This window comes from Accipiter gentilis, chromosome 32, assembly GCF_929443795.1.
Source record: "Accipiter gentilis chromosome 32, bAccGen1.1, whole genome shotgun sequence".
Lineage (NCBI taxonomy): Eukaryota > Metazoa > Chordata > Aves > Accipitriformes > Accipitridae > Astur > Astur gentilis.
This window is the reverse complement of record NC_064911.1, coordinates 14,790,822-14,803,604: the sequence shown is the minus strand read 5'-3', so window position 1 is coordinate 14,803,604 and position 12,783 is coordinate 14,790,822. Positions and strand designations below refer to the sequence as shown.

The 12,783-nt window shown below is 35.5% G+C and overlaps 1 protein-coding gene across 16 annotated transcripts in view; it reads right to left on the bottom strand.

Annotated features, from left to right (window-relative positions):
- DMD (dystrophin) overlaps positions 1–12,783 on the bottom strand; it is a 1,191,992-nt gene that overhangs the window by 703,503 nt on the left and 475,706 nt on the right. For 10 of the 16 annotated variants that reach the window (XM_049835325.1, XM_049835324.1, XM_049835302.1 and 7 more), the window contains 2 exons: positions 10,688–10,849; positions 989–1,099 (listed from right to left, as the gene is read on the bottom strand). In XM_049835325.1, the coding sequence (XP_049691282.1) occupies positions 989–1,099; positions 10,688–10,849 (273 nt within the window). Of the gene's footprint in view, positions 1–988; positions 1,100–10,687; positions 10,850–10,984; positions 11,207–11,250; positions 11,312–12,783 lie in introns of those variants that run through there. The other 6 variants (XM_049835326.1, XM_049835309.1, XM_049835311.1 and 3 more) reach the window with 5 other exon arrangements.

The window sequence follows — 12,783 nt, the reverse complement described above, 5'->3', positions numbered from 1 at the left end:
GTGTGAAGGATGACAGAAAAATAAGGAAATGTAAATATTCTCAACAAAGAAAATCTAGACCTGCAGATAAGAGGAAACATTAAAAAAAAGAAAATCAACTTCTTCATTTCAAATTAATTAACTGTTATAAGCCATTAATGTTATCCATAATAAAACTGAAGCTAAGTTACCTAGAAGTATTTGACAGAGATCAAGAAAAAGACAGCCTTGTTCACTGTTAATACCATAATGAAATTTTTTGTCTTTCCTAATGAATTATGACAATTTGTTTTGCAGCCTGCGGAACTTTGGCACTAATGCCAAAAACAAAAGCAGCAAAACAGTCAAGAACCCATCACAGATTAATGGGTAAAAATGTGTATTCTTCCTAAGCATTAATTAAATCTTCTTCAAACAGGTCTCCCTTTGTCTATTAAGCTAGATGAAATAAAGCATTAGCTAACATTTTAAACTGATGACTTCAATGAACTGCTTAGTATAGATTTGTCTTTCAACGCAGTTCTACCAAATGTTTCCAAATATTTTAACATCCTTCTAACTGTAAATGTTTTCAAATACCTCAAAAGGTGTACCAAAACCCCTCATTGTAGTTTTATTTCTTACAGCCGCAGCACATTGAAAACACCCTTTATATAGTGTCCCTACCAGTTGGCTACATCAGCTCTGGGTACCCTAGAACCGTTGCCAACTAGATAGGAAGGCTGTACTAGAAAAACGAGCAGTAAGAAGATACGGATGTGTGCGTTAGCCACGAATTTCCAGGCTAGAAAGAAGCAGCTAAATCAGAAGATATCAAATCATTAAGTTTGGAAAAGACTAAGATCATCAAGTCCAACCATCAACCCAAAACCACCATGACCACTAAACCATGTCCTGAAAAAAAAAGAGATGCCTTAAGAACACTTCGTACTATAGTAATAGTACTACTGCTTGTTTGCTGTTTGTTTGCACAAGTGATGGAAAACTGGAGGAAGTAAAATATGCATACCTGTGCCACATCAATCTGGGAAAGCACTCTTTTGGCAGCATCTTTACCCCGGTTTCGTTTCTTCATTTCTTCCAAACTAATCTCATGGCTTGTTAATTCAGATTGTATTTTCTATTGAAAAACAAAGACAGTAATCGGCAGGGTTTGAAGAAAACGCTTATGTTGTTAATATTATTTGGAACAGTTGATTTTGAAAGATAAGTACTACACTATATACTGGGTCATTAGAGAAAATTATTCAAAGAATTTCTTGTTCACAACCCTGTAAATTTTTCAATTTAATTTCTCTCAATTGTAATACAATCTGCTGCTGCTCAAACATATATACCTCTGCCATTGTGACTAATGGCATAATCTTGCGAAGGAAATGGTGATTAAACTGTAGGCAAAAAAAAAATAATTCTTTCTTCTAAAGGAAAACAACTATTTTCATTGGGAAGAAAATTAAAAATTAATCACAGAAAAGAAAAATACAAATAGAAAAGTGATTTGCTTCACTATTCCTATTATTTTTACAGTATCATCAGGTGAGTTGAGAGAAAACTGATCAAAGTATCCTGTATGTATAACATCTTCATCTCACAGAGCTGTGCTGTGTCTAAACCAGTATACTATTTGTGGCATATTACTGACCAGAATCTATGTTCAGTATCTGCAGATTTGCTAAATGCATAATGGCATGTAGTTCATTAATACACTAACCTAATCCATTTCCCAACACACGTTTCTGGTTATCTCTTTCTGCAAACCCAGTGTGCAATCAAATCACCACAAGAAAAATATCAGCCTTGTTGGTTCACCATAAATCAACCTTACAAGAAACAATTAACTTTAGCAGTGTTGGCTAGGGCAATGTAATGGAAAAGAATTCCCATAAAGTATATTGATACAATATAATTTAGAGCAATTCACATATTTTTATGTTTAAATTATGAGAAAATGAGAAACTGTTATTAGCAGAATTGCTAGACAAGTACTTCTGAGACCAATTACTCTATGAAATAAAGACAAGGTATGTTCCCACCAGGAAAGGTATTTGAGGCCATTACTCCTGCATAAAAAAGCTATTTGAGATTTAATTTTTTTTTTTCTATTGTATACAAGGATTTCTCAGATACTCTAAAGACTAGCTATAAGTTTAAATATATGCACATGTATTTGTCTTACACTACAGTATCTTGTAAAATATGAAAACTGTGTAGTTCAAAAGACTACAAAGAATTATGCAAATGAAGAAAAGGGGGTTTTAAATTACAATTTAATCCTTAAGGTTTGATTCTAAGTAAAAATGAAAATATAGGTATTTTTTAATCACATTTTTATAGGTTAAGTATAAAGCTGTGTACACTGTATGCTGTCTACTTTATAGGTGTATTACATGGTTATAATGACTTGTACAACGTTATAATGTCTTGTATATTACAAGACTACGTTGAAAGCATTTTTTCACAAGTTATATTGAAAATATATTCAAGTAAATTTTAAGGGAAAAAGACTTACAAAAAACCAGAAAACTATTAAGTCACTACTGAATTTCATTGCAAAAATAAATTTACTAGTCTAAACTATCCAGTAATATTTAGAGAGATAAAATATTTTTCTGAAACAAAGCATTTGTAAAAGCAAAACGACTGACAGAAAGCTGTCAATTTTGATTAAATTTTTCATTTAAAATTATCACAATTGCACATCTTCTAGTTTTCAGATTTTGAGTTCTCCTTGTCAAGTCCATTTACTGAATGGCCAGCAGTATTTGAAGCAAGTAATAGATTTTTATTTTTTTTTTTTAAATATGGTATTTTAGTTTTGAGAAAACAAAGCAATTAAAAGGACAATGCAATCAAGGAGCGGTTTATTTAATAGTCTATTCCGGAGTATTTATTTCCTCCTCGTCCAAGTTTAAAAGTTCCCCCTTGAAGTTTATTAGAATTGTGAACAGGATTGTGTTCCGTGTTTGTGCAGCGCACACCCCAAATTGTGGGTGGTGACTCAGCATTAGTTAGCTCCTGAAGCCAAATCAGTTCTTGATGTCTTGGAAGTCAGAGCTGTACGTACAAGGAAGAAGCAAGTCTGAATGTTAGAAAAATATACTATCTCATCAATTAACCAATTTTTGGTTGTATTTTCCAGTTTACTTTGTTCAACCTCTGAATCACTCTGGAAAGCATATAATTGAACAGTTCTTATCTGAATAGGTCAGAAGAGCGCAGTACAGATAAGAGTAGTGTTTAAGCAATTAGGTGTTATGGGACATTGCAGGGAGATTGTTTTATCTTGTGGTTTTAAATTGCTCGGCAGGAGAGAGATGAAGTATCACCTACTCTGACATGAAAATGCAGAATTAGAGAGAATAAACACAGTAGAGGAAAGCTTAAAAGAAAAGTTAGTAAGGATTATAGCAAGAAAAGTTTTTTGGTTTTTTTTCCTTTTTTTTTTTTTTTCCCCCGCTGCTGCTCACAGGCAGAAAGATTAAACCAGCCCTGAACACATATAAGAGAATTTATAATACCTGCCTATGATGCCCCTTTTCATTCAATTTTGACATGACCATTTTGACTTTTTTGTCCATTTTGACTCATGAATTTATTACATCAACTTCTTCTAAATATCCACAAGAAAACACTGATCTTCTTTTTCCATTTCTATCATTCCCACCTCTGCTTTTCTCAGTGGTTCCTGTCTATTTTATCTTTTAATAAAGAGTAAAAACTGCCTTAATTTCATTTCTAGAACATCACAATATAATGTAGTGTACGTAACTAATAAATACTACTGTGCATAAATTACTGTGTCCTACAGGTTAAGGATTCTGATTTGCCATCACTGGCATTTTTTTCAGGAAGATTATTAATTTGCAAAACATATATATATATAAACTAAAATATACATAGCTATAAAACCTATTCATATTTTCAATGGCAAGGCACTGATAGTGCCTATTCTCATGAGGACCGCTTCTAGAACAAAAAGATTTCAGTCCCAAGGGCATGCAATACATTATTTCTCTTAATTACTTGTCTTAATTTTAAGAAGATGAACAGTGAAATGCAGAGAGTCTTGTCTTGTTATATTGACAGCAAAAAGCAGAAAATTGGCTGTGTAGCCAGTTCTTGGAAAAACCTTTCCTATCTTGAATCAGAGAAAGGAAAGCCAAAAGAACCAACATGACTATTTGTCTCATTTGAAAATTGTCACAAACCAAACTGCAGTCTCATGCTTCAAGAACAGCATTTAGGAAAAAGGTAACAGGGCATATAAGCAAACTCTGTAACATTATTTGCAACAGAAAATTGAACTAGAAGTCTTGATTATATGTCACTTCCCATCAATACCTGCTACCATAATTAGAAAAACAGACGCCATGTTTACAGAAAACAAAGAAATGCCAGTCAGAAATATTCAGCAAAAATCATAACAATGGAGAGGTTGGGTTGTTTGGTTTTTTTTTTTGGGGGGGGGGGGGGGGGGGGGGAGAATCAACAAAAAAACCCAACCTTGTGTATTTAATTAAAAGGAAGTAATTTATTTATAATCAAAGAATAAAAATATGAAACCATAATATACGTAAAACTAATATTGTGGAGTAATGGCTGAAAAGGCAAGATTAGGTGGAGTGCACATCTAATATGCAAACACAGATTTTAGTCTGAGTAACACTGAACGGACTACACTATAAAAACAGCTGACAGTTCCAGCTGATGTAGTATCAGCAAGTTGAAAAACAGTTGGAAAGACATCCTGGAAAACATACTAGTCTCACGGCAGGTGAGGAATACCATTTCCCACCCCAGAACTGAAGAAACTTCTCCTCTCTTTTGTCTGCTCCTTAAGAACAAAGAAGACTGTGTTGGTTCTGTTAATTCAGGAATTGGGCAAGATCACAGGAGATATGTATTATGGTACACATTATCTTCCAAGACATATTAATTTCATGTTGCCAGGCTTCATTGTATTGTATTAGTTGCCAGAAATTCGTAATACAGGGAGGAATTACTTTGCAGACAATATTGACTATACCGCCAAGATCATCAAATTGATAAGTTCTCAAAAGCTGGATAAATCCAGAAGAAGAAAGATACAAGTGATACATATATTAATACGTTTCAAGATAGGAGAGGGAACCCTGATGTCACTTGAACTTAGAATGAGCAACAAATAGGTGAAATATTTTCTATGGGCATGCACTGTAATGAGAGTGGCCAATTTACTAGTCTCAATTTGACTTATCTTCCACAAAAAATACACTGAACATAGTAAATTATAGTTCATTAAACACTGTGGCAGCAAAGGGATTAGGCTAAAATAAAGTTCTAGAATTAACCACACTTCTTCCTTTTTTTCTTTCTGATTTCTCTTTCTCTTTAAAGTCCATTGCAGAAAAATGATTCACTAAAGTCCCGTTTACTAATTAAAACCCTGATTTATAAAACCCGCTCCTGTACAAAAAGGTTATTTTCATTCTGTGACAAAAAAACCGGCCAAATCCTCAAGGAGAAACATGTCCTATTTTCTCCATGGGAAGCTTAATGAAAGACATTGAAAGGCTTTCCATTCTAGAGCAAAGATTTGTGGAAACATCAGGTGATACACTAGAGACAGGGTAGGTTCCTTAAAGAGAGGACACTTGGAGCTCTTGGGTTATACACAGTAACAGAAAAACCTTTTTATACCTCCCTCCGACCTTGCAGGGTTGGTCCTTTCCTCACAAGATTGCTCTCCTGCCTAGCAACTTCCAGCAGCGTCCTGAGCTATAGGCAGAATCTATAGACGGGAGGTGTAGGGGACTGGCTGTGGCACTCTCCCCTGCTCTCGCAGGCGCTCCTGCAGTGGGAGGTGGCGTGCCCCAGCCCAAGGGTAATGTCCTTTTCTGTCCCACTGGGCTCCCAGAAGCTGCTCCCAGCTCAGCATATTTGTTTGCTCTCAGAGAGAAGGGTTTCCTCCTCGTTTGGAGCCTGCCAGAAAATAAATACGCTGCTTCCTTCTCATAGATGTTTTTAAGCGTAACATGCTATGCAAAACGTGCTGTACGAAATAAACTAAGCGGTTATGCTATCCTCTATTACAGCCACATTCATCTATCCATATTCCATATCCTCCAAGAAAATATTTCAGGCACTACTGCTATTGGGCAATTGAACACCGTTTAATTCTCAGGAACTTAAAATTACATAACCAGAGTAGTAAATCTTTCAGCAGTGAGTGGTGGATCTGAAGACAAGGGCGATTACATTACCTTAAGTTTCTTCCTCTGTTTGTTCTGGGAAAACAAGGTCTAAATTTAGCCTAGAAGATCACTTTTCTACTATGGATTTCATTCAGATCTACTGCATAAAAAGGCCTGGACTTGACAGCAACCCTGTGAGTTCTGCACAAGAAGATGATGGCAATATGGCATGATTCAGGCAAAATGGTGACTGTTCTCTACTTGTTTGTAAGCTAATTCATTATGAACTCAAATTATACTAGATTACCTTTGTAATTAATGAGTCCTTCACATAACTCTTATGCTAAAGTTGGCTGGATAGGAATTTGCAGATTTGGCTCTCGAACTGTAGAGAACAGCTTGCCAGCTCTTCTTGGTGTATTAAGTTTTCTGATTTGTATTTCACTACATACTACTTAAGTAGCCTAACAGCTCGCAAGAATGGTGCTCAGTTTAACCTAATTTTGCTTATTTTCGCGATTGCTATCAAAGCCTAAAGAGTCAGATCTCAGCCTAATGTATAGAGAAAATAAAACATTTAGAGAGCATTCTGGTAAGTTAATCTTTATAAATGGCAAGATCATAATAGCAGACATAAAGAACGTATCTGAAACAATTTCAGAACTGTTAGTGGTTACCTTTGAAAACTCTGAAAGGATAAACAAAGTACCAGATTAGAAAAATGAAGTTGAAGTACCCATCTTTAAAAGTACAAAGAGTATGTGCCAATGATGTCACACCTTTGCAAAAAAAATAAGAAAAGCATACAATACATATGGAAGATGATGTTGTAGCAGGAATGACATACAAGTCTCAGCAAGAACCGCATACTTAGTTTTGGACACTACGCTTCAAGAAAGATTAACGCAAGAGTCCAAAGGAGAAGAGCAAATCATCAGAGGATAGAAACTTGATTGACAAGGCAGGATTGAGTAAGTTGGACATGACAGACACAGTTTGTGCAGGTAAAACACAGTTAATGCAGTGTTCAGATCCTATGGAGAGGTATAGAGTGCGAGCACCTGTATAGTACAGAAATCTGCATAGATACTCAAAACTTAATACATAACAAAATGTAAGCTTACACTTCTGAGTAACGCTTATCAGCTATTCCCACTTTGACCACTGATCTACACATGGCTGAACAAAATAATTCTCACAATTTCCAGCAAAGGAAAAGTAAGTGTAAACACCTTTACCATTAGACATTTTACTAAGTAGACAATTGTGAATTCTTTGTCCCAAAATATTAGTCTGAAGGCAATGAAGCATGGCATTATTCTTGTCAAATAACACATTGAACAACTGAACAACTCTGCCATTATATCGTCATATTAACTTGGGTTTTGAACACAGCACGATATTTTAAAAACAGGTTAATAACAATCTTCACTTAGAAAATAGTCAGGCGTGTAGTGCTTATTACTACAGAACTGAAATTATTCAAGGAATTTAATTGAAAAGGCAAAGTACATTTCTTTTGCTTTTCTCAGAAACACAGTGTTGTTCATTTATACTCCCCATTGCATTTTACATAAGTCTACAGGGAGAACAACAGACAAGCGATTTGTCACATGCAGATAAGTGAAGGAAGTCTATTTTCTGTCCCGTAATATAAAACCGCCCATGTAATCGCACAGACTAAACAGAAGTACAAAGTAGAGAATAACGAAGCTACAAACAATTATCTGAAAACTATTCTGTTATATAAATGTAATATTTTCAGTACAGATTTATCTTCTCCCTGTCATTTAAAAAGTACTTGGAAAAAAGTCAGCAACTGGCAAATTCTTGTGACAATGACTTCATTCCCTGTATTTTCTTGGTAAATTTAGAGAAACTAGGGACTTCAGTTGGGACCATGAGATCAAGCATACAAACAAATAATCTTTCCTTCTGGAATATTGTTTTAGACTTTATCTCATTCCAGCTTTTTTCATCATTACACCTCGAGGAGTCTGAACTGATTTATCTGTGTGGTTGCTGTTGGACTGTTTTGTCCGAATACAGCATCTTTAGCTGTACTCAAAATGAGTTGGGTGGCAGTGGCTCTCTAGCATTGAATTCTCAGTGCCACATGGTGGAGTAAGAAGCACATAGAACTTACATTCAAAAAATGATCCAAGGGAGAAGTTGAACAGCACATACTTAACTCCCCTTTCTTTCTGTCAACTTTCTGAACAAACTAAACTGATCCTTTCACTTAAAAAGAGAAGGTAAATATAATTTCATTTTCGATCAGCTGAACCAAAGATTATTCCTCCTATCAATGCTCTAAACGTATTTGAATTTTTGAAGCAAACACGCAGAGCTCCCAAACCCTCAACAGCTTCCTGACTATAAATTCTCCCGTATGCTCTTTTACAAATGCAACACATATTGCTGAACAGTTTGCTAAATCCCTCAGCATGGATAAACTGACCCCTGCCCAGAAACCAACATTACTGACTGAAAGATTCCCATTCCAGCTGTGCAGACGCTATTGTAGGGTATCTTATATGAATGAAGTGTTTTCAGCTCTACAAGAGAGCTGTGCCAGCAGAAGCTCCGCAGGAGATGTGGTCATTCACTATGTGCCTGTTCTGCCACCGGCTGGCATGGCCCTTCACTAAAGGAATGGCTCAGTATATTTACCCGCGTAAAATTGATTGTTTACTCCCTTTCCCTCTAAGGATTTTAAAGAACTTCATGACCGAACTTCAGAGAACTTCAATATTTGCATTAAATCTGTTCAGTCATTAATTAAGTTTTTTTCATTAAGTCCCACTAGCATCTTAAAATAAAAACATTAAAGGGAAAACCTCAGCAGCTTCTATGCTGGTTTTCCTACAGTGGATATAGTATAATCAGGTAAACTTGACATCAGATAATAAAATCTCAAGAACAAAAACAAGTTCTGCAAAAGAACTGAGCAGAAATTTTCCCATGAAACTGTGCCAATTGGTTTTGTGCTGCTTCAGTAGTTCAAGTTCTGAATTACTTCCTTTTACACAGTCTGTAATCATTGCCAATAATGTACCTGAGGCCGTGCATAAACCAGATGCATCCACAGGATATATGAAGCGCCACCGAAAATTGCTACAAAGTACAGGTCCAAGCACACCAGAAAAAAAAGCACACTTTCCTATCATTTTTTTCTTATGTATTAGTGTTGTAGAATTACAAGACGAAGAATTAAACTGATACATCTTTAACAAATGCTGATTCATATCCTATTAATGAAAAAAAATATTTACATTATTCATATTTCAAGGAAGGAGAAAAATAATTCAAAAGAGTCAACCAATAGCTAACGTAGCTTAGGATTCAAAGTGAAACAATAATTTGTCTGAATCTGATCCTGTTCTTATACTGACAGAAGTTAGAAGCAAATAAATTAGAATCAGTTTCAAAATAAGACTGAATGCAAATACGATCCTATTTTCTAAATACAACTTTCTTAATATATACACATAAAAATACCTGCATGTACTTGCAAGCACACACACTCTAGAAAAGCAACTAAAAGGTACATCTATCTACATTTTAATTCAAAAGACATGGAAACATTTATTCTGAAGGGAGAGAAAACATGATTTTCAGGGCTACTTATATTCAGCTTGGAATATATTTAAGATTATCTAAGCTACTCCATACAAGAAACTCATTTTTTAGAATGATTTAAAACTCTATAGGCATGCCAGAAAAAAACACATTTGAATGCCTCTTCTAAAATCCTTCTAAAGCATTTGTTCTCAATTTCCCTGTGGCATTTTTTGTTTGTTTGTTTACTTTGTAATCTGACTTCCGAAATTTAGCTGGAATTTACAGAAAAGTTGCTGTACATAATATTGTAAAGTATTAATAATTTTACACCAGAGATGTTGGATTTTTTTTTAATTTGTATTCTTACCATTTCAATGCTGCAGTAAAGCAGATGTTACAGACGAAAGAATGAAAGAGTAAAAATGAGAATTAGATGTACGTTTTTATTTCAAAGGCTCAACAGACCGTTTCTAAAGAATGGCAAAAGCTGTTTCTGTTAAAATTACATGAGCTGTAAAAATTGAAATATAAGTACATTTATGTGCACATCACGAAAAAATTAACAATGTTGTCTATGTTTCAATAATTTAGTAACAATCCCAGATCATGTAATCAACTTTGTAAAAGAGCCATCTAAGAGTAATGAAGATGATGAGTTTCTTCTTTCTAGGATGGGAACTGGATTTTAAAGAGTCACATTGTTTACCTTTGTCATTTTAAAATTATTGCATCGTCTTCCATGACATTTATAGTTCTTTACATCTTCTGGACAGGTATATAATATAAATCAGAAGGAAAATTTGACTTTACTAGAAGATTATCTTGAACTTCTCAAAGTAATCCTACCTAAAATTTACTCGCACTTTCACACTGATCATGTTGCAAATCCCTGTTATTAATGGACAACCAAACACTCTTCGGTTGATTGAGAAAACCGGTAAGCACGCCAGTTCAACCTGTTTGTAACTTACCTGTGCTTCCTGAGGGACCTGTGCTGCATCAACTCTCTCTGCTATGTAGGCTGTTAGCTGTTTGTCAATAACAACAAGAGACTCTTGGATTAAGCGGAGGGTTTTGTCAGTCTCTTGGGCAGACTGAATACTCTGTTCAAGACTCTTCTGTCTTCTCACAGCCTAAAAAAAATGACAGGGTTATCAATAGTCACAGTAATAATGCATATGATACATTTTTTCCCACTTTTTTTTTTTTTTTTCCAAAGAATGCAGGCTAAGAATCAAACATAGTACTCCTGACTTGTGCTCATCCACCTTTTTGTATGATAAGTTGCGCATCTTTTTGCCACCCATTCAGTTCTTTTTAGTAAGAGACAAACAAACAAACAAAACCCCAGATTGTACAGACAAATTCTAAAAAATGTAGGACCCTGAAAAACCAATGCATGCATTGAGAATTTCTATACAGAGCGGTAGTTGGCAAAGCTGCATAATAAAACCATCCTGATAGCGCATTCTTTCATTCTGGAGGCATAGCGGTCCTCCTGGTCTTATTATATAATTCAAGAGATTTTGTTTACTGAGAATAGGGTTACTGTCATCACAATCCCATCTGAGACAATCCACTTCAGTAAGCGAGAGGGATAAAGACTCTCTTGAGAAGGAGCGCTCTTATATGAAGTATAAATAGCTGTCTGGAACAGAGGCAATGCCTACTCGGGGGAAAAAAAAAAAAGAGACGGATCCTTTTCTTCTCTTGTCTCTGCACTTGCCCAATCTCTTCCCAATCTAGCCATAGTCTCTTCTAGCCTAGGAAGTTGACTTTTGCTTCTAGTCCACCACCAGTGCCACAGTGGATTGCCTACCATCACCTTTTACAAAATCCTTTTTTGAGGAGGATGCTTTCCTTTCAAAGGAGCTCACTTTATAGTTTACCAAATCAGAATAACAAATTTTCCTTCCAAGTTGTCCTTAAAACACACTTATATTTAAACACTTGACGTAAATGGGTTAGCTTTAACTATTACTTGTAACAGTTTAATATGTTTCTTCCATCTGTTATTGTGTCCACCTGTGGAGTCATATTTTACTTAGACTACAGCTTCTGCCTAGCAGAGTTTCTGCTTTATACAAAGCACACAATAATAATCACCAAAAATCTCAAATGCAATACAGTTTCTCTCTGTACAAGCCCAGCCATACTGCTGACAACAGAATAAAATGACTAACTTTCTTTGAGATGAATCCGCGGAGAAGGGAGAAAGCAAGCACTCTTTAAATAACATTGCTAGGTGTCCTGTCATTTTTCAAGTCAAATCACACTTTTTCTCTTTGGTGAGCCAGCTATACTTTAATTTGATTTCGTATCTGTTACGAAACTCTTGCCTTGAACAAAAATATCTCTCAGCAATTCAGTGAGAATATTTGATATATCTGTACCTTCTTCACGGAGCTCAGATACTTATAGAGCTTCACATTTAACAAATGGAAAAGATTATTTCTTGTGAGCATTCTTGCTAGCTGTTTGACTTAGTTAAAGGATAGGGATCCAACCAGTATTTACTATATCTGTGTTTGTAAGCTGCTTTGTGCTATTTCAAAACAGCTGATCAGATAATCTTGTATCACTGCCAGTTCCAGGAACCTTCTGTGGAACTGAGCAGCTTTACATATCAGACCCACGCTGTCACTGTTAATGGAAGCATCTGAGCCACTAAAGTATTATTACCCTATCAAATGAACCATTAAAACAGTGTAACTTCACAGTACAGTACTAAGGCTTGCCACTTAAATGACTTTTACCTTCATCTGATTTGAGATTTTTCTATTACAATGTTCTCAGCCTGTTCAAAGCAGCGGGGTTAAAAACCACAGCTTCCATTTACCTTGGCACTCCTTACTACTAATTTGTAAGCCTGGCTAAGATACAGTCACTCCCTACCTTTCCATCACTATACAGTAGATTGAAAGACACATTCGATCAGAAACAGGGTAAGGAGCTTTCTACAGCCCATGGGTAAGGGCATCCTTCTGGAAGCATGGAAGAAAACCTCTGCCTTTACCGACCTCTTTGGATAACTAGCAGGACTAACCTACACACATAGTCCCTTCAT